Source organism: Petaurus breviceps, unplaced genomic scaffold (genome assembly GCF_028583685.1).
Source record: "Petaurus breviceps papuanus isolate PSGF00001 unplaced genomic scaffold, PetGlider_PUasm1.0 181, whole genome shotgun sequence".
Lineage (NCBI taxonomy): Eukaryota > Metazoa > Chordata > Mammalia > Diprotodontia > Petauridae > Petaurus > Petaurus breviceps.
Genome location: NW_027185784.1, coordinates 14,021,451 through 14,044,369, shown reverse-complemented (window position 1 = coordinate 14,044,369; position 22,919 = coordinate 14,021,451). Strand labels below are relative to the sequence as shown.

Here is a 22,919-nt window from a genome sequence, read left to right as displayed (position 1 = left end):
TTGTTTTAATGTTTGGCAGAATTTGCTTGTAAATCCATCAGGTGGTGGTGTTCCCTCAGGGAGATCATTTATGGCTTGTTCAATTTCTTTTTCTAGGATAGGGCTATTTAACTATTCTATTCCTCTGTTAATCTGTGCTATTTACATTTTTATAAATTGTCATCCATCTCAATTCCATTGTCAATCTTACTGACATATAATTGGGCAAAATAATTTTATTTTATTTAAACCCATTTAATTTCATCTTCAATGGCCGAGCATTTAACCTTTTTCATTTTCAAAATTAGCAATTTAGTTGTCTTTTTTTTGGGGGGGGGATGGGAATGGGAATTTGAAGACCTCCCCTGCTTTGAAAGTAAACTCTGCCCCCTAATAGGCTGAATGTAATCACATGGAACCTGAGTTGGAGGAAATTTGCTGAAAGGTAGAACAGAGCCTACAGGAAACTTCCCTGCTGTGAAGATAAACTCTGTACCCTAATAGGCTGAATGCAGTCACATGGAACCTGTGGTGGGAAGAGTTTAAGGGAAGCAGAGTTCACAGGAAGCTGGGAATCAGAGCCAAAGAGATGGTGGGAGAGATAGGAAGTTGAGGCAAGGAGATAGAGAGGTTTATGAGTAAATATCAATCTTGTATTGGTTTGTGGGAAGACTAAAGGATGTTGTGACTCTCAGTGTTATTATGGCTTCTATGATGGAATCGGCTTGCTGGTTTTGGGATTCGGTTTTCTGGTGTCTAAATAAATGCTTCAGTTCTGTCCTACATGTGGAGAGTTTGGTATATTTTGTGATCGAACATCATGAGATATTTATAGTCACAGTCTTTAAAGTGATCATGAGCACTGTAAATATTGCACCAGCGCTACAAGGGGGTAAGGCAATCAGGGTGAAATATCTTTCCCAGGTTCACAGAGCTAGTTAAGTGTGAACTCAGGTCCTCCTGATTTCAGGGCTGGTACTCCATGTACTGCCCTACCTAATTGCCCCTTGGTTATCTTTTTTAAAGTAAAATTAGCCAATAGTTTATCTGATGGTGCTTTCCTTCCTAAAATGAATTTAGTTTTATTAGTTACATTGGTTTTGGGTTTTGTTTTTTTTTTTTAACTTTCAACTTTCTTAATCTCTTCTTTCATTGTCAGGATTTCTACTGATGTTTAGATTAGGATTTTTAATTTGTTCTTTTTCTAGTTGATTTTTTCTTTTTTAAAGTTGCACACCCAATTCATTAATCTGGTATTTCTCTTTTATAGATCCATAAATATTACTTTGGCTACATCCCATAAATTTTGGTGTGTAGTCTCACAGTTGTCATTATTTTTAATGGAATTACTAACTGCTTTTATGATTTATTTTTTGGTCCATTCATTCTTTAGGATTATTAGTTTCCAATAATTTTTAGAGCTATGCTTCAGAGGGCCTTTATTGAATGGAATCTTTATTTCATGATGGTCCAAAAAGTGTACATTTAATATTTCTGCTTTATTGTATTTGTGTCTGTGATTTTTATGCCCTAATTCATGGCTAAATTTTGTAAAGGTGCCTTAAGAGCATCCTAAGACCTTTCCATTCCCATTCAAAATTTTCCAGATGTCTATTACATCAAACTTTTCTAAAATTCTTTCATTTCTTTAACCTTTTTCTTTTTACTTTATGGTTAGATTTATCTAGGTCTGAGAAGCATAAATTGAGATGTCTCACTAGTGTAGTTTTACTGCCTATTTCCTCCTGTAACTCATTTATTTAACTTTTCCTTCAAGAATGTAGATGATATACCATTTGGTATGTGTATGTTCAGTATTAATATCAGCTGTCTGTGGTACCTGGTAGCAAAATGTGGTTTCCTTGATTAGTTCTATTAATAAGTTCTAATTTTGCTTCTCATTTGTCAATAATCATGACTGGTAAACCTGCCTTTTTAACTTAAGGATTAGTCTATTTTTTAAGGTGTTATTTTCTTTAATAATTTTGGGGGTCTCCATTAGTAAACTATTGACTGGTTTTTCAGGATTTTCTTGCATCACTCTCATTTCTCTTCCTAATTTTTCCTCTATTTCTCTTACTTGATTTTAAAAATCTTTTTTGAGCTCTTCCATGGCCTGTGACCAATTCATATTTTCTTGGAGGCTTTTGATGCAGGAGCTTTGATTTTGTCGTCTTCTTCCGGTGATATGTTTTGATCTTCTTTGTCACCAAAGTAAGATTCTACAGTCTGACTTTTTTTTTTTTTTTACACCATTTGCTCATCTGCCCAGCCAAATATCTGACTTTCTAGTTCTTTGTCAGGGTAGAACTCTGCTTCCAGTGGGAGTGGGGATGGGTGTATTATCCCAGGCTCAGGAATTTTGTATCAGCAGCTCGATCTCCCACTGTCTGTGGGCCCAGAGCTCCAGAAGCATCTGCTTCCACTGACACTGCTGCTACCCCAGGGCTGGGGCTGAACCCCAGCCAGACCTAGTTCCTCTTTCCCCCAGGTCCCACAGAGTTTTCCCACTGATTTTCTATGCTGTCTTTGGCACTTGTGGGCTGAGAAGCCTGGAAACCGCAACATTTGCACTGATTCAATCCCCTGGGTCCTGGTCTGGCCCAGTCTGCCGGGCCCCTGCCTCACTGTGCTCTGTTCCCAGGCCCAGTACAATATACCCTTCCTAGCATCCTTACAGGTTGTTGTAGGCTGGAGATTTGCTTTACTGTCATTTTGTGGGTTCTATAGCTCTAGAATTTGTTTAGAGTCATTTTTACAGGTATTTGGAGGGGTTTGGGGGAGAGTTCAAGCAAGTCCTTGCTCTTACTCTGCCCCTCCTTATTAACTTAAAACTTTTTTTTTTTTAAAGCAATTGGGGTTAAGTAACTTGCTCAAGGTCACACGGCCAGTTATTTCTGGGTGTGGTACTAAGTGTCTGAGCCCGGATTCAATCCCCAGGTCATTCCGACACTGGAGCCGGTGCTCTTACTCACTGTGCTACCTGGCCACCCCTGACTTAAAACTTTTAAAGTAAAATCCAGTCCTTTATTTTAAGTATGCATCCTTCTGTTTCGAATGTCTCTTATAAACAATATATTGATTGTTGGATTCTTCTTTCCAATCCATTCTGCTATCTGCTTCCATTTTAAGGATGAAATCAGCACATTCAGTTATAATCGCTGTTTATTTCCCTCTACCCTACATTCTCTCCTTTTTTTTTTTAATTTTAGGCCCCTCTTAAAAGTCAGTTTTACTCCTGATAACTGCCAACCTTATGCCCTCCCTCTTAGCTCACCTCCCCCCAACCCTGTTTCTTTCTCTTAGCCTCTTCTATGCCTACAGCCCTGTTGGGTCAAGATTAATTTCTATACTCAACGTGTATATGTATGTGTGTGTGTGTGTTCTACCATTTCTGAACTGTTTCAAATGAACATGCCTGTTCCTCTCCCTTCCAATCTAAAAACTTCCTGACATGCCTCTTTCATGTGAGATACTTCCCCCTAGTCTTCCTTTCCTTTCTCCCTTTTTCTCACTCTTTCATTTTTCTTTTGAGATCATCTCAACACAACAGACTCACATTAAAAGCACTTCTCTAAGTAGACTCCTTCTAACTATCCCAATGATATATAAAATTATGAGGGAGTTACATGAAACTACGATAACAATGATAAAGTTCTTATGGGTTACATTTAATATTTATTCATTTAAGAACATAAATTGTTTCTATTAAATCTCTTATGATTTCGTACTCATGTTTACTTTTTGTGTTTCTCTTGAGTCTTTATCTTTAAAAATTATCTTTACTTCATCTATTTTCCAGATGACTCATTTTTCCTATGAGAAATATCACATTTTCTATTTTTTTAGTCTTTTTACTTTGTTTTATTTTTCCCTTAATTTCTCATGTATTCATTAGCTTCCCCTTGACTAGTTCTGACTATTAAGGAGATATTTTCTTCAATAAGCATTTGTACCTCTTTTACCATTTAGCCAATTCTGAATTTTAAGGAGGTTCTTGTTTGTTCCTCTTTTGAGAAGCTATTAATTCTCTTGTCACAATTTTCTTCCACAGCTTTCACTCCTTTCCCATTTTTTTCTCTAGTGTTCTTAGGTGTGTTTTAAAATCTTTTGGGTTTTTTGCCCTTTTCTGGGGGGAAGGGTGTACTGGTCCTCTTTTCTTTAGTTGTTCTAGGAATTCTTGGGCTTTTGTCCTAACTTCATTTTTTTTCTTTGAGGCTTTACTTGTAAATGTTTTCAAGTAATTTTCTTCTTTCGTACTTGTGTCTCAAGCTTCCCTCTCACTTTTAGAGCTTTTAATCAGCACATTCTTTTTTGTTGTTGTTTGCTTATTTTTACATTTCTTAAATTATTTTTAAAATTAATTTAGAGGCGGCAGAGTCAAGATGGCGGAGTAGAAGCAGGTCCTCCCGGCTTCCACCTCCCCCAATTCATGTAAAAGGGGACTCTAAACAAACTTTGGAACTACAGAACTCACAAAATGACACAGAGAAGCTAACCTCCTGCTGAGGACAGCCCAGCAGGCCCACAAGAATCGTCCAGCCCAGTGTTCTGGGAGCCGAGTCCAGCTCCACAAAGCGGTTTTAGCCCCAGGGCAGTCCTGACCAGCCAGCAGCTGGAGAGACTCCAGATCACTAGCAACCATGGTCCTTTATGGATTTATCAACACAAAGATGCGAAGAACAAAGTGAGAGGTCAGTGCAGTATGGACTCTGGGACCCAGTAGCTGGGAGTGCCTCCATGCACTGAGGGCTGTGGTGTAGCCGCCACTGCCATGTGGCAGCTTCAGCTCCTGGCCTGCAGAGTGTAGGGGGACCAAGCGACCAGTGTGAGGGGTAATTGCTCTTGCTTTAAAATGCTTGGATCTGGATTGCGGTCTAGGGTGGAGGTCTTGGGCTGTGTGTCCAGCTTGCCAGAAGCTTGGAAGCTTCAGCATGGGCTCCCAACTAATACCTCCAGCAGCTGAGAAAACTCCAGTATTTGGGACAGAAGATCCCCTGTCTGACAACTGAGTCCTACTGTGGCAAAAAGCCCAAAAGTCAAGTAATTGAGTGGCAACATGCACAGGCAAAGGAAACAAACAGAACCCAACATTAGACTACTATTTTCGGGACAAAAAGGATCAAAGCATGGAACAGGAGGAAGGCAGTGAAGTCAAAACTCCTGCACCAAAAGCTGCAAAGGAAAATACGAGCTGGTTACAGGCCGTAGAGGACCTTAAGAAGCAAATTAAGAGAAGTGGAGGAAAAATTGAGAAGAGAAATGAGAACAATGCACAAAATTACGAAATGAGAAAAATAACACCTTAAAAAACAGACTAACTCAATTGGCAAAAGAGGCTCAAAAAAACAATGAGGAAAGGAATGCCTTAAAAAGCCGAATTTGCCAGATGGAAAAAGAATCTCAAAAGCTCAATGAGGAGAATCATTCCTTCAGAATTAGACTGAAGCAAATGGAAGCTAATGACTTTATGAGAAACCAAGATGCTATTAAACAGATCCAAACAAATGAAAGATTAGAAGGCAATGTGAAATATCTCACTGGAAAAACCACTGACCTGGAAAACAGATCCAGGAGAGAATTTAAAAATTATTGGACTAACTGAAAGCCATGATCAAAGAAAGAACCTAGAAATCATCCTCCAAGAAATTCTCAAGGAAAACTGCCCTGATGTTTTAGAACCAGAGGGCAAAATAGAGCTTGAAAGAATCCACCAATTACCTCCTAAAAAATATCCCAAAAAGAAAACTCCTAGGAATATTACAGCCAGGTTCCAGAGTTCCCAAAGCAAGGAGAGAATATTACATGCAGCCAGGAAGAAATAATTTGAATAATGTGGAAACGCAATCAGGATAACGCAGGATCTGGCAGCTTCTACACTGAGGGATGGAAGGGCTTGAAATATGATATTCTGGAGGGCAAAGGAGATGGTATTAAAACCAAGAATCACCTATCCAGTAAAAGTAAGTATCATCTTTCAGGGGAAAATATGGTCATTCAGTGGAAGAGAGGACTTTCAAGCATTCTTGATGAAAAAACCAGAGTTGAATAGAAAATTTGAAATTGAGATACAAGAAGCATGAGAAGGTAAACAGGGAAAAGAAATAATAAGGAACTTATCAAAGTTGAATTATTTACATTCCTACATGGAAAAATGATAATTGTAACTGATGAAACTTTTCTCAGTATGAAAATAGTTGAAGGGAATATATATCAGAGGATATACAGGTGTATGAATACATATGTGAATGTGTGTATATATGTTTACAGGTAGACATAGAGGGCACAGGACCAACTGAATAGGAAGGGATGATATTTAAAAGGTGAAATTAAGAAGTGAGAGAGGAATCTAATGAGAGGAGATGCGGAGAGACAGAATGGGGTAAACTATCTCATATAGAAGAGGCTAGGGAAAATAGTTACAATGGAGGGGAAGAATAGGAAGGCAAAAGGGAATGGGTCACCTTATTCTCATTGAATCTGGCTCGGAGAGGGAATGAAATACACACTAAATAGGGTATGTCACCCTACAGGAGAGTAGGGGGGAAAGGGATGAGAGAGGGGATGATGGAATGGAGGGCAGGCTGGGGGGAAGTTGGAAGCACCCACTTTTGAAAAGGGACGGGATCAAAGTAGAGAATAGAACTAGTGGGAGGTGGGATAGGAGGCAGAGAAATATAGTCAGTCTTTTACAATATATCAACTATGTTAATGTTTTGCATTAGCTACACATGTACAACCTATACTGAACTGCTTATCTTTCCAGTAAGGGCAGGTGACAAGGGAGGAAGGGAATGAATCTGGAATTCAAAGTTTTAAAATCAAATGTTTAAATATACATATATATTATTAATAATACTATTTTACATGTAATTCTGAAATAAGATATACAGGCACTGGGGCATAGAGATCTACCATGCCCTACTGGAAAAGTCAAAGGGGGTATGAGAGAAGATATGAGAGAGAGCAGATTGGAGGGGGGGTATATACTGTGGGACTGCTATTTTGGAGCGGTGGGTAGGGGAAAAACTGGGAGAAAATGTGTAACTCAAAATCTGGCATATATGAATGATATAAATCAGAAGTTAATAAAGCATTTGAAAAATGAAAAAAAAAATTTAGAGGCATATTTTGGGAGAGCTCGACAGAAATGCTCACTTCACTTTCATCTTGGGTCAGTCTCCACTGAGGAATTTTTCAATCTACCTGTGTCACTCAGATCCACAAGATTAAATATTTCAAGTAGGTTTTCTACCATCTCTTGAAAATTACAAATGTTCTCTTTAATCTTTTTTTCCGGAAAATTTATTTCCATCGCATGAGTTATTTAATCACTAAACAAATATTAGCTTATTTACTAAGTATCTAGGAAATTCACAGCTGTCAATCACTTTGGGCTTACACTGACAACTTTCTTTCAAACTTGTTTTTAAATATTCTCTGAATATGGAGCTTTAAAGTTAACAAATATAATGAGTTTTTTCCCTTCTAAAAATTATTCATTTTCAACATTAAAAAAAAAATTCAAGTTCCAAATTCTCCTTCCCTCCCACCTTTCCCCCATTCACTGAGAAGGAAAGCAATATATCAATTATACATGTGAAATCATGTGTTTCCATATTAGCCATCCCTCTCTCTCTCACACTCATGAAAGTTGAATAAAGTGAAAAAATTATACTTCAGATTACACTCAGAGCTCAGTGTTCTCTCTAGAGGTGGATAACACTTTATATCATGAGTTTGGAACTACCTTTCACAGCTGATCACTGTTATAATATCGCTGTTTCTGTGTACAATGACCTCCTGGTTCTGCTCACTTATTTTGCAAACATCAGGTCACATAGATCTTCTTGGATTTTTCTGAAACCATTACCCTCATCAGTTCTTATAGTACAATAGTATTCCTTTATAATTATGTAACCACAACTTCTTCAATCATTCCCCAACAGATGGACATCCCCTCAATTTCAAATTCCTTCCCAGCACAAAAAGAAATGCTATAAATATTTTTGTAAATATAGGTCAAATATAATGAGTTTTTAAACCATTTTTAACAACACTGAAACACTGTTTTCTCACACAGACCTCAAAAACTATGTGGTCATATAATTCAACTCAAAATGTCCAATGGTTCCCAATTACTTCACAAATAAAATTCATACTTCTTATTCTGGTATGCAAGATCCTCTCTAACCTATCTCACCTTCCAAGTTTTGTCTCAAACTAAACTTCTCCAAATTCTCTACTCTAGCTAAAATAGATCACATGCTACTACATGCCTTCCTGACTCCTTAATGAATGCTATTCCTTATACTTTAAAGAAAAAAATCATGTGTGTATATTCAGCAAAAATCTACCTTCTCATTCTCCCACCACAACTTGCTCCACCAATAACAAAAGAAAAAAAAAACTAGTATAAACATATATAGTATGTATAGTAAAGCAAAAGAAATTTGAGCATTGGCCATGTTTTCTTTAGACTGCCCCCCCCCAAAAAAAAAACTGTTTCATTTTTTTTATGGTTTCAATTTTAAATAGATTTTATTCTCCAGGACAACTGCATTTCCACTTGTTTACAGTACTGATAAAGTGCAATGTTGTTCACTTCTCTCCCTCTGCACACATTCAAAATGCCCAAATTTACACAGTAGCTTAAATGTTACTTTTAAACTGCTATTGCTTTGGCTACAAATGTGAGTCCTTCAATTTTTGGAAGACTCACTCTTCTGGGTGTTTAGTCTACCTCTTCAATGGTGCGTCCAGAAAAAGCACCTCTAGAAGGGGCTGCTCCCTGCCCTGGGAACCCACCAGGCATGCCAGCATGTCCCTTGCACTATAGCACAGCTTAGTAATAATGGGGCTGCAGACCTTCTCCAATTCTTTCTGCTGATGTTCAAATTCTTCCTTCTCAGGAGTCTGGTTCTTATCCAGACAGTTGATTATTTAATTACATTGGTCAAGGATCTTCTGTTTATCTTCATCCCCAATTTTGCCTTGTAGTTTTTCACCCTCTATGGTTGCTTTCATGTTGAAAGCATAAGATTCAAGAGAATTCTTGGAAGACACCTTATCTCTCTGCTTTTCATCCTCAGCCTTGTATTTCTCAGCCTCCTGGACCATACGCTCAATGTCTTCTTTGCTCAGGCATCCTTTATCAATGGTGATGGTGATCTTGTTCTCCTTGCCTATGCTCTTATCCACAGCAGAAACACTGGGGATGTCATTTGCATCAATGTCAAATGTTACTTCAACCTGAGGAATACCCCTGGGTGCTGGAGGAATTCCTGTGAGCTCAAATTTGCCAAGCAGGTTGTTATCCTTAGTCATTGCTTTCTCGCCTTCATAAACCAGAATAAGCATACCAGGCTGGTTGTCTAAATAGGTAGTAAAGGTCTGTGTCTGCTTGGTGGGGATGGTGGTATTACGTTTGATCAGAACGGTCATAACTCCACCAGCAGTTTCAATTCCAAGGGAACAACAGCAAGTCCTACACGTTCTCAGATTTATCTCCAGACAAAATGGCAGCCTGGACAGCTGCACCATAAGCAACAGCCTCATCAGGATTGATATTCTTGTTGACCTCCTTGCCACTGAAGAGGTCTGGCAGAAGCTTCTGGATTTTGGGGATTCGAGTGAAACCACTCACCAGGACGATGTCATGAATCTGAGACTTTTCTAGCTTGGCAGCTCTTAAGGCCTTCTCCACAGGGTCCAGCGTGCTATGGAAGAGATCAGCATTCTGCTCTTTGAAACAGGCCCAGGTGATTGATATATAGAAGTCGATACCTTCATAGAAGGAGTCAATCTCAATACTGGCCTGGGTACTGGAAGAAAGGGTATGTTTTGCACGTTCACAAGCAGTGTGAAGATGGTGAACAGCCCTCTTGTTCTCAATGATGTCCTTCTTGTGCTTTTGCTTGAACTCGGCAATGAAATGGCTGACCATACGATTGTCAAAGTCCTCCCCACCCAAGTGGGTGTCCCCAGCTGTGGACTTGACCTCAAAGATGCCATCTTCAATGGTAAGAATGGAGACATCCAAAGTACCACCTCCAAGGTCAAAGATCAACACATTTCTCTCGGCACCAACCTTTTTGTCCAAGCCGTAAGCAATAGCAGCAGCAGTTGGCTCATTGACGATTAGGAGCACATTGAGACCAGCTATAGTTACAGCATCTTTGGTGGCCTGATGTTGGGAATCGTTGAAAGCGGCTGGCACTGTGACCACAGTATTTGTGACCATCTTCCCAAGTTAAGCTTCAGCAATTTCTTTCGTCTTGATCAAGACCATAGAAGATACTTCCTCTGGATAGAAACTTTTGGTCTCCCCTTTGTACTCCACTTGGATCTGAGGCCTGCCTGCATCATTCAGCCCTGTAAAAGGCCAATGCTTCATGTCTGATTGTACAACTGCATTATCAAATCTGTGACCAATCAGATGTTTGGCATCAAAAACTGTGTTGGTGGGGTTCATTGCAACTTGATTCTTTGCAGCATCACTGATTAAACGTTCTGTGTTGGTGAAAGTGACATAGCTTGGGGTGGTCCTGTTTCCTTGTTCATTAGCAATGATCTCCACTTTCCCACGTTGGAAGACTCCCACACAGGAGTAAGTGGTGCCAAGATCAATGCCAACTGCGGGTTCCTTCGACATGGTTGCTGGGGAGTTGAGGGTCATAGCCGACCACTGTGGAGAGACAAGCCCTGCTGCTGTGCTGAGTAGACCCCAATTGTTTCATTCTGTAGAGTTCTTCACCCACCTATCAGAAGGTAGGTAGCATGTTTCATTATTAGACTTCTGGAATCATGGTTGGTTATTGTATTTATAAATTTTTACTTTCAAAGTTGCTTTATCATATTGATGTCATTGTATAAATTGTTCTCTTGTTTATGTTCGCTTTCTGCAGCAATTCTCATAAAATCTTCCCCCCCATTTCTCTGAAACCATTTATTATATAACATAAGTTGTTCAGCCATTCTCCAATTTATAGGCATCCAATCAGATTTTCATTCTGTTACCTCAGAGTTATACATATTTCTGCACATATTTAGAATATGTTTTACATATGACTAGCCCTTCCTTGCATTTACTCTCCCTTTACCATATTTCCTATTTCCCTGCTAAATGGAATATAATTTTGTACAAATCTGTTTTTTCCATCTTTGACCAGTTCAGAAGAGACTGAGATTAAAGTAGCAGCTGTGCACCCTTACCTCTTGACAACTTGACTATGTAGATATTTACTTACAAAGTCTTATTATTTGAGATAATTTTCCCTTCCCCCCAATATATTCCTCTTCCCTTCTCTTTCCTTTTTTCTCTTAAGACCATCAAGACTTAAAAGACCTCTTCCCAGGCCTTTCTAATCAGACTCTTTCCATGAGTCCTGATGAAGAATGTAACTTGTTTGAAGGTAAACAATTTATCTCTGAGCAAAACAGGGCAATTCTAATCATTCCTGATGAAAAAGCTATGAAAAGGCTAGGTGTTTTCATTTTGGGGTTTCTTTAAAGAAGTAACTGGTAGATTCTTCTAAGTTCCACTCTGCATTTTGGCTTTAAAAGATATGAGTATTTTCCTTTTAGGATTTCATGAAATACAATGTTTAACCTCTCTTTCAGTCATAGAATTCAGACAATCCAATGATTCTTAATTTTTTTCCCCTCCTCATTCTGTTTTCAAGGTTAGTTGCTTTTGTTGTTATTTCTGTTTGTTTTGTTTGCTTTTTGGAGAGGGGAAGGTAAGGCTATTGGGGTTAATTGACTTGCCCAAGGTCACACAGCTACTTTTTGTGTTAAGTGTCTGAGGCCAGGTTTGAACTCAGGTCCTCCTAACTCCTGGGCCGGTGCTCTATTCACTACGCAACATAGCCGCCTCAGTTGCTTTTGTTATGAAATATATTTCCTTCGATTTTTTTCAGTCTTTTGTCTTGTGGAATCATTGTTTTGATCCATTTTTATTCTCAGGGAATTTCATTCCTTTCATAATTCTCTCTTCCAAGGCTCTAATTTCTTTTCCATTATTTTTCCTCAGGTGCTTTTATTTTTACATTTATAAAAAAATTTTAGACTCTTAAAAAACTTCTTGCATCTCTTCTAGGAATTCTAGTTAAGCTCATGCCTAAGCTGGGCTGTTCTCTGCAGATCCACTTGTAAATGTTCTGGGGTCACTCTTGTTCTGTGTTTGTCTTAAGCTTCCCTGTCACCATAATGCTTCTTTATGGTGGTACTAATTTCCTGTTTGTGCATTTTTTTGATCAACTTTCTGACATTAATGTAAGGGTTGAGTTCTGCCACACTTTTGGAAGGAACAACTGCATCAGTTCTATGTCTGCTTACTTGAGGGTATTAAATGTTGTGTTATATTTAGATCTCAGTAACAGCATGGGATAGGGACCTACAAGCATTTGGTGTTCCCAAATGGATCTGATCAAGGGTTAAATCTGATTAATGCCCCCAGTGTCTGAGTTTTGCAAGTCCGTAACTTGAGTTTGGGTCTGTTATCTGAGAATACTCAATGTAGGAATAAATAATAGTTCAGACATTACACGTAAAGTAAAACTGAAGAGCAAAAACTTCGGAAGAGAAACAATTATGACATATTTTTATCACTCTACCACACCTGATGATCAAACACCAACTTGGGTCCTCCATCAGCAGCAGTGTCCTCACTTAACAACATCCATGTGTTTGTGTCAATGTCATAGCGGTAGAAGTCACTTTTCAGAGATTTACTGTTTCTCACAGAGGAATCCAAGTAACGTCCCAATGTATAGATCTGTCTTCGTTGAATGTCAATACACATTTTATGACAAGATCTGGCACTAGGTCCATTCTGTTTGGAGGGGAAAAAAAGCATAAAATGGCAATTAGAAATAAATATCAGAACCTAAAATAATATTGCTATTTTTCCTTCTCATTTCTTAGAAATATATTTATTAGGAAATTCAGAAACATTTATTAAACAAGTGATGCTGCTCTGATATTATTATGCAAGTAGATATAATAAAAAAGATGACATTACATTTATAATCTGGCTAAGAAGAAAAGGTTTCTCAGAATTTCTACAGTACACATGATGGTTCAAAGTTCTTAGGCAGTTAGACTTTTGGGACATTCTGTGCTCACAGGGCACTTTTCACATACTGCCTTGTACTAAAGTTATTTGTACACATGTAGTTATTTCCCAAAGTGGCTAGGTGGATAGAGTGCCAGGCCTGGAATCAGGAAGACTTATCTTCCTGAGTTCAAATCTGACCTTAGACATTTACTAGTTGTATGACTGAGCAAGTCACTTAACCCTGTTTGTTTCAGCTTCCTCATGTGTAAAATGAGGTGGAGAAGAAAACAGCAAACCACTCCAGCATCTTTGCCGAAAAAAAACCCAAATGGGGTCACAAAGAGTTGAATATGACTGAAAAAAATGAAAAAGTCCCTTTCACAATTTGATAGTAAATGCCTTGAGGGCATTGAAAACATGATCTACCTTAGTTTCAATAGCTGCCTAACTCCCAATGTGCAAAAAGAAACTGCTCAATAAGTATTTATAGGAATTCATATAAAAGACAAGATCATTATAGACAAGACAACGAGGGAACTTTCCTGGAAAGTGAATTGTGAAAGTAGTATAGAATTTGCTGAGAGAAACAAAAAATAAAATATTCTAAACTGGGGACATGAATAAAAGTAATAATATGTAAGGTGTAAAAAGGCCTGGGAAAAGAGAAGAGGGAGGAGCCTATTCTTATTGGTGTAAAAAGTTTGTATTGGGGTAGGAGAGAAATTAAAGGTAACACTAAAGTAGGAGTGGATGAAAGACTTTGAATGACTGGCTAAGGAATATAGACATGGTCTTAGGGGTAAAACAAAGACATTATAGGTTCTTAAGCAAGGGGTGATATGGCGCACTCATTCTTTGGGATTACATTATTTATTTTCCAATGAATTTTTAAGCTATGCTTCAAAGACCCATTATTAGATGTAATCTTTATTTTATGATGGTCCAAAAAGGGTGTCCAAGGCATCTTTATAAAATCTGGCCATGAAAACCTCACTAACAAGCATAATAAGGGTTTTTATGCCCTCATTCATGACCAGATTTGGTAAAGGTTCCTTCAATAGCTGAGAAAGAGAAAAACTCCTTTTTATAACCATTCAATATTCTCCAGAGGTCTATCATATCTAACTTTTCTAAAATTATTTCATTTCTTTGACTTTTTTGTTAATTTTATGGTAAGATACTTTTATGTCCAAGAGGAGTAAATTAAGGTTCCTCACTAGTATAGTTTTACTGTCTATTTCCCTCTGTAACTCATTAAACTTTTCCCTCAATAATTTGGATGCTGCAGCTAGGTGGCACAGTGAATATAGAGCACCACCCCAGGAGTCAGGAGGACCTGAGTTCAAATTTGGCCTCAGACCCTTAACCCTTACTAGCTGTGTAACCTTGAACAAGTCACTTAACCCCAACTTCCCTATACTCCCCCTTTCAAAAAGCAAAAATAATAATTTGGATGCAATGTCACTTTGTGTGTGAACGCGCACATGTGTGTGTATACACACACACACATATATGCATATACATATGTATATGTGTTCAGCAAATTTTTTTAGTGTAGGAATCGGTTTTTACTTGTCTATTCGAACGTTAAAAAAAATTTTAGTTCTAGATTCTCCCCCTCTGTCCCACCCCTCCCCACAATGAGAAAGCAAAGAATATTACCAATTATACATGTGAAATCAAGCAAAACATAGCATTAAAAAGGGCAAAAAAAATTAAAGGTGAGAAAATTATACTTCAGTGTGCACTCAGTGCTCATTAGCTCTCTTTTTTTTAGGCAATTTGGGGTTAAGTAACTTGCTCAAGGTTACACGGCTAGTTATTTCTGGGTGTGGTGCTAAGTATCTGAGCCCAGATTCGATCCCAGGTAATTCCGACTCTGGGGCTGGTGCTCTTACTCACTGAGCCACGTGGCTGCCCCTAAGCTATTGGGGTTAAGTAACTTGCTCAAGGTTACATGGCCAGGTGTTTCTGGGTGGGTGCTAAGTGTCTGAGTCCAGATTCGATCCCATGTCATCCCGACTCTGGGGCTGATGCTCTTACTCGCTGAGCCACCTGGCTGCCCCGCTCATCAGTTCTTTTGCTGGGGACAAAGAACATTTTTTCATTGTGAACGCTTTGGAATTTATCTTGGATCATTGTTTTGATCAGAGTAGTCACGTCTTTCACAGTTAATCATCACTACAACAGTGCTGTTACTGTCCACAATGGTCTCTCTGTTCTTGTCATTTCACTTTGTTTCAGTTCATATAGTCTTGCCATATTTTTCTAAAATCATCTGTCATAATTTCACATAGCATACTAGCATTTCGTCATAATAATATGCCACAACTTGTACAGCCATTCCCCAAATGGTGGGCATTCCCTCAAATTCTCATTCTGTGCTGCCACAAAAAAAGCTGCTATAAATATTTTTGTACATATAGGTTCTTTTCATTTTATCTCTATGGCGTACAGATATAGGAGTAATATTTCTGGATCAAAAGGTATGTACAGTGTTACAGCCCTTTGGGCATGGTTCCAGTTGATACTCCAGAATGGAGTTTTGATGATTAGGTTATTCTTGGGTGTAGTTCTAGTTCTTTTGTCTCCTAGAATATCATATTCTAAGCCCTCTGCTGCGTTAGCATAGTAGCTCCTAAATCTTGTGTGATCCTAGCTATGGCTACATGGCGTTAAAATTTTTCCTGGCTGTTTGCCATTTTTTTCTCCACAATATAGGAATTCTGAATTCTGACTAGGATATTCCTGGGAGTTTTGATTTGGGGGTCTCTTTCAGGAGGTAACTGGTGAACTATTTCAATTTCTACTTTGCTCTCTGGTCCTTAAATATATGGACAGTTTTTCTTTTTAATTTCTTGAAGTATGATGCTGTAATGTTAATGGGATAATAAGATCTTCCCCACCCATTAACAGGCCTCACATGGAACCCATTGGGGGAAGGACTTGACTAAGGAGGAGCTTGCTTAGGGGGAGGCTTACTTATAGGAAGGCTTCCACACCTTTTGGTACTTAGCTGATTAGGCATTGAGTCATGAGGGTTGTGATACCTGACTCTGACAAGTGTACATATACTCTGAGTTGGTATTTTGCTTTTTGGGGGTGGGGGGGTTCACTCATGAGAAGGCTCTTTTGATTTCCTAATTGAGGCTCTGAGTAGTTGTATGTTCAGAGTCCCCCGACTACTCAGATATTGTCTGTGGTCTCTTGATCCAATGATGTATGTAAAGTGTACAGCAATGTTGCTATGCTCAGACAGATGGAGCCTTGTCTGTTTGGTCTTTGTGCTAATGTCTCTGCTTGTATTTTCTCCACCTTCAGTGTCTGACCTTTCCCCCAAACTAGTGAATATAATTAAAAGTAGGATTGCTAACCCCTTTTTCAGCAGTCTTTCCTAGAAAAGTAGATCAAAAACCTGTGCAAGCAGGCCATCCTGGATGTGGAGTTATTTTCTAAAGTGAGGTTTTGTACTACTTTTATCATTTGGTCAATTCTGATTTCTAAGGAGTTACTTTCTTCAGTATTTCTGTACCTCTTTGTGATTAATTTGAGTCTATCTTAATTCTCTTTTCATAATTTTCTTGCATAGTTCTCATTTCTTTTCCTAATTTTATCATTTATTACTCTAATATGATTTTTAAAATGTTTTCTTTTTGCTCTAAAAAGAGAAAAACTCTAGTAGCTCTTTTAGGAATTCTTGTTGAGCTTGTGTTTCTATCTGTATTTTTCTTTTGAGGCTTGGCTTGTAGATGTTTTCAAGTCATTATCTTCCTCTGAATTTGTTTCTTGAGTTTCTCTGTCACCATAGGAGCTTTATACAAGTCAGGTTATTGTTTTGTTGTTATTGTTATTTGCTCATTTTCCAAGTCTATTTCTTGGCTCTGAATTTTATATCAGAGTTGGGCTCCCCTCTCCCCTTGGGGAGATGTCTGGCTTAAGTACTGTTGCTTTCACAATTCAATCTGGGGGTCTGTAAGGTTTTGGTACTTTCAACACGGTATGATCCAGGTAGAGATCTCATTGCCCTCCTTCTCTGTTGGGACTCTGATCCCTTCACCCTGCTCTCTCACGACCACAAGTGCTCCTCTCCACTGCAGAACTGTGACCCAGAACTGGTTAATGGGTAACAGAGCTGTCAAATGGCTCCTGATTCTATATGGATCCTTGGGTTCTCTTCCTGACTGGGTGCAGAAGTCCCCTTCGCTTCTCTGGGGCACTGCCAATGCTGTTGTCACTATGATCTAGTGTTGCCATCACCACAGGTGCTGCTTCTGATATTCCACACTCCTGCTCAGCCCCCACTTTAGTGTCTGCAGACCTCTCTTGTCTTCTTAAGGTATCCTGGGGTGTAAAAATGCCTCACTTTGACTTTTAACTGGTTTTCCTGCTCAAAATTCAGTTTTCTATCATTGTTTTATAAAAGAGGTTTGGGAAGGCTTAGAAGTTGAGACTTTGCATTCCTTCATTTTGATTCTACCTAAGGCTTTACTTTTAACACCAAAATTTTTTTCTAATGATGTTGTCTGGCTGCAAGTGATGGAATACTATAGTGCCTGAAAAAACTCAAATTGCTAATCATCCAAAAAGTAATGAAGGTTAACATGGTAGATGTGAATGGGCTATATAACACAATATATGCAAAAACTTCCAAAAGTGGCATAAAATAACAGATAATTAGAAGAGACAAAGGACTGGTTATAGAGTTAGAGTATAAGATACCTGGTGGATAGCCTCTGTGTTCCAATGATATCTACTCAATGTTAAAAGAACTTGAAGAGAGTGTCCAGGAAGTTGAATGGATCCCCTTATTGAAGATATTTAAGAAGACATGGATGAAAGTCACACAGAATAGGATATATGGATGGGTTACAATCTGTCTCACTAGAGTTTCTAAATCAAAAAAATCACAGATTTATTGGAATACTTAGAATATTATTCTAACATATCTAGATTAAAAGTTTCCACCACATATTTCAGTTTAGTACTCAAGTGTCCTGAGAAGAGTTCTAAAACCTAGAGGCCATTCTTGCACTTTATTTCTTACAGCTGGATATTTGTCCTAAAATTACGATGTTACTATTATTAACTAAGTGCATATGATATACAGAGGGATTAAAAAAATAAACTCAATGTTTGTGTAGTTGTTAGTAAGGAATAGCTGATCTAAAAATAATGAAAAGACATTTTTTAGAGCAGTCACTGAAATTTACATTTCTTGGAATCCACTTATCCATATGGCTCAGTAAGCAGTAATGAGTCACTAGCTCTACCATACAGCAGCAATGTTTCAATGTGTTCTGTCCTCCTAGGAAGACAAGAGAATTGCTTTTTTTTTTTTTAATAAAAGATTTGGACAAGATGATCTCTTCTGACTTGCAAATTCTATGTTGCTATGAATATATTTTTAACTCAAGTAAGAGATTTTAAGGGAAATTGGTAGAGCATGAGCTATTGATTAAGAAGTATAGTTCAATTTGGGAACAGTAGTTAAGTGGTGGTGGAAATCCTGGGACAACAGCAAACCAACTGTGTATAAAAATCAGTAGATGGTCAGGATCCCTGAGCATGCAAGTAAAAGTAGGGAAAGTACTGAACTTTAAGAATTCAGTCATCACTCTTTCCTTTAATCTTTTAAAGAAAAAATTCCTATCCACCACATAGCTACCACAAATGAATACAGGTTCACAGAAGGACAAATTAAAGGGTCAAGAACAGCTTTCTCTCACAAAACATACTTCTTAAATATTACAGATTTCCACGCAATTTTGCTTTTCCTCCCTCAAAAAACCAAACCACCTCACATCTTTAATTATCCTGATTTTTAATTAAAGCAATTTAAAGCTTAGGAAGGTACTTGACCTAAAGGATAACTACCAATATTTTTTATGTTTCTTGTTCCTGTCAACCATTAAAAGAGTAAATTTAATTTAGGTTAAATAATCTGCCTATCATGACACAAATCAACTATGACTATCATTAAGTATAAAATCCTTAACCAAGTTACTTTATTACATAGCTTTTTTAGAAGGGAGGTAAGTCAGATGCTTGTATCGGATGCTTACATGAGTTGATTTGGTAATATATCAAAATAAAAAACAAAGAATACCTCAAGAGTTTTCAGGATTCCTAACTTGGGAATAGGAAGTCTTGAAATGTCTTCTGAAAGAGTATAATGAAACCTAAGCTACTTAGAAAACACCCTGCTAGAGTACAAACCGGATTATCAGCCCCAAAGTAACCATCCAGGTCAAAACAACACTTATGAAAACATCATCAACTTTTCTCCTTAATGGCTAAATCCAAGAGTTTTTAAAATCAGTCTTCATTTACTTCAGTACTTAATGATCACTGACAACTAGTTTTTGGTGGTTTTCTAGAGTTTCTTGCCCTTGGGTTTTCTCCTTATAGAACTTTTCTAATGTGTTGCCTGGTTCAATTGCTTGGACAGCAGGAAGGGGAGAGGATGATAATTCATCATCAGTTCTCTGTAATTATGAATGGTAATCATATTAATCAATTTTTAAGTATCACAAAGATGTCTGGTTTTAGGATGTTATTGTATCTGGTTCTGCTCACGTAACTCTACAGGACTTCAAGTTTTCCCAGGTGTCTCTGAAACCATCTTTTTCAGCCTTTTTTGTGGCACAATAGTACTTCATTTTATTCATTAGTCATAATTTGTTTGGCCATTCACCAATCAATTCTAACTCTCTCTAATAATCCAACTGACAACAAACTAGTACAGGTCATCATTACCTCTTGACAAATAAACATAAATGTCTTTCCATTAGTCTGGTCTAGAATTTTAAGAAACACAGCCACAGTCACAACCACAGCCACATTCACCTGTAAGCTAACTACCTAGTTTATTAATAGTATATACAATCAAAAGGTGGAATACTTGCACAAAAAAGGATGAAAGGAACAACAGGGCATCCACATTACTGCCACCTTTGGGTTAGAGAGTTGGTCTGGTTCAGAGAAATATATCCCCATATGTAACCACACAGTAAACAATAGATTCCATTTAGACTATAGACTGAACCATGGAAGAGTACATTCTGCTTCATACTAAGATATAAACAGGCAATATACACTTTTACAAATGCACCAATTTAAGTTAAGCAGACCTTTGAATACATCAATCATGAGTATGTCAGTTAAAGATAAATACAGCAATGGGTAGCGTTCCTTTGGTAGCAATGCTGCAACTCATACTTATCAATCATTCTGTTTTTGAATATTTGTGTTCCTTCCTTCAGGAAAAGAGCCCTAATTTAACTTACTGATAGCATTAGCCTTCTAAAGGCACTGTGAGTGTATCTAAATTCCATTTCCTGGCCTCTAATTTCACATCCCAATTCATGTCAACCATATCCCTCTAGGGCCCTTCCAATGAACTCCATGAAACTTATTTTATTCTTTTTTTTTTTTTTAACAAACTGCTTTTCATATTAGTCCTATGTTGGTGATGTTCTTTTCATTTCTTTACAAACACAGAGAAATCTAGGTCTCCTTCATCCCTAGCAACCCTCTCTAGTACCTGATGGATTGATTTCTCTCATGCTCCAACGAAGGACAGAGCCAGAAAAAATAAAATTAATTTTTATAATCCCTTGGGGCGGGCAAAGCGGAGAAAAAGAATATGTGATAGTCATTTCAGTGATTACAGTCACAAGGCTCCAGTTTAGCCTTGAACACAACTGCCTCCCCTCTATGTCCTCAACTTATTGTTTTTTCTCTTTAATGGGCAGTAAAGGAAGAATACAAAATCTGATAAGATTAAGTAAATTTTTTTGAGTATCTGACAAGAATTAAATGTTTTACATAAATATCAGTTCCTTTTCATGTAAATATGTGGAAAATTATCTCATACAATACTAAAAATATCTGAGACAAACCTTTCTAAAATAAAATAACTGTTTTGTACTAGAATCGTAATAGCAGCTGGCATTTATATATTGCTTTGCAAACTTTAAACTCTTAACATGCAATAAATTACCTCATTTGATTCTCATAACTATTTTCTGGGTTAAGTATAACAAGCATTTTTATTCTATTTTATAGATAAGGAAACAGACCAGAGAGGTACAACCACCTACACATCTAGTACACGTATTCACAGGTGGTAAAAACATTTTCTCCTAATTCCAAATCCAGTGGGTGAGTAGTTGGAGATATCTATATATTTATATCTATACTCTCTCTCTTACACACATGCATGCACACACAGACATACACACATCCTACTAAGTGCAGGGTACTTTATTTAGCACTAAAGATAAATAAAGGAAATAGCCCTAACCTGAAAAGAGCTCCCATTCTACAGAGGGAGGAAAAAAAGTAAGTCTATGCATACTATATGCAAAAATAAATACATCACTTTGGAAAGATGGGAACTAGGAACTAATCAGATCTAGAAAAGTTTCATATATGAGGTAGTGTTTAAACTGAGCCTTGAAAGAAATAAGACATTCTAAGGAATAAATGTAATAGGTTGCCTCTCTGTAAAAGAACTGTAGCCTAGGAGTCATTTTGAATCCTGGGTCTGTGATTTCTCATTAAGTATGTGATGTTGACCAAATCACATAACATCTCTGTTTAAAAGTTTCCTCATCTCTAAAATGAGGAGGCTGGATTACATAATCTCCAAGAAGCCTTTTAAAAGTATTATGCTTCTTGAATTTACACTAACTTAACAATAGTGTAAAAATGAACAATTATGAATGACCTAAGAACTCTGATCAATGCAGTAATCAACCATGATTCCAGGGTACTACCAATGAAAAAAGAATGCTACTCATCTCCTGATAAGGATGTAACAGACAAAATATACAGAAAGGGATATATTTTTTGGATATGGCCAATACAGGAATTTGCTTTGCTTAATTACACCTATTTTTCAAGGGAGGTAGGAAAGAGGTGAAAAAAGCCTGATAGATGGGAAAATGCTGTAAATAAAATTTTTAAAATCTATGTTCCTCTCCCTTTTTTAAGACAGAGAGGTATCTAGACTTATGGTTTCATTAGGTAGAAAAATCCCCATGAGGAAACTTCCTATAGCCAGGGATGGGGAACCTGTGGCCTCAAGGCCTCAGGTTCCCCACTTCTGTGACCTATACCAACAGAGGTAGTGCAGGTTGGTAACTGTTTTATAGCTTATAATCTTAGTGTTGCCTGGGACACCGAGATTTTTACTGATTTGCAAAGTCACAGTTAGTGTGCTTATTTCTGAGGCAGGAGCTGCACCCAAGTCTTACTGATTCTGAGTAGAACTCTATATTCACTAGGCCACACTGCTTTCCTTGTGATTCTATCAATAGCAGAGATAATTTAGAATCCTCCCTGAAGAAATGATGCATTTCTCACAGCTTCAGAGAGCTGCCTATAAAGGTAAAAGGGATCACCAATTGCTCAAGGAGAACAAGAATATAGGAAAGAAAAGGAAAAAAATATGAAGATAAAGGATCTGTGATTTAATATAAGCAAAGTACTGATTTAGAGCTAGAAGCACCCTTAAATAATACCAAGATCAAAGGTTTGGAATTCAAACCAATGTTACTGTCTAAGACAAAGAAATCTAAGAAAATGGTCAAATTTTATCAAAAAGAAAAGGCAAATAGCTGACAAAACTGTGTCCAGTCATATGATTCATCTAAATTTCTTTATCAGGACACTTTTAAAAACATGGAATCACAAACGAAAAAATCCTAATCCTCTCTCTGTTCCCCCCAAATTATGCTCCATTGTCAGAGGCAGACTGTAAACAAATTTTTTTTTGCCTTTTGGAGGGCAACTGGGGTTAAGTAACTTGCCCAAGGTTACACGGCGTGTGTGTGTGTGTGTGTGTGTGTGTGTGTGTGTGTGTGTGTGTGTGTGT

At 37.7% G+C, this 22,919-nt stretch overlaps 1 protein-coding gene across 5 annotated transcripts in view; it reads right to left on the bottom strand.

The window, feature by feature from the left end:
• Nucleotides 1–22,919, bottom strand: part of MKLN1 (muskelin 1) — a 305,308-nt gene that overhangs the window by 67,223 nt on the left and 215,166 nt on the right. For all 5 annotated transcript variants that reach the window (XM_069087238.1, XM_069087241.1, XM_069087239.1 and 2 more), the window contains one exon: nucleotides 12,602–12,814. In XM_069087238.1, the coding sequence (XP_068943339.1) occupies nucleotides 12,602–12,814 (213 nt within the window). The remainder of the gene's footprint in view (nucleotides 1–12,601; nucleotides 12,815–22,919) is intronic.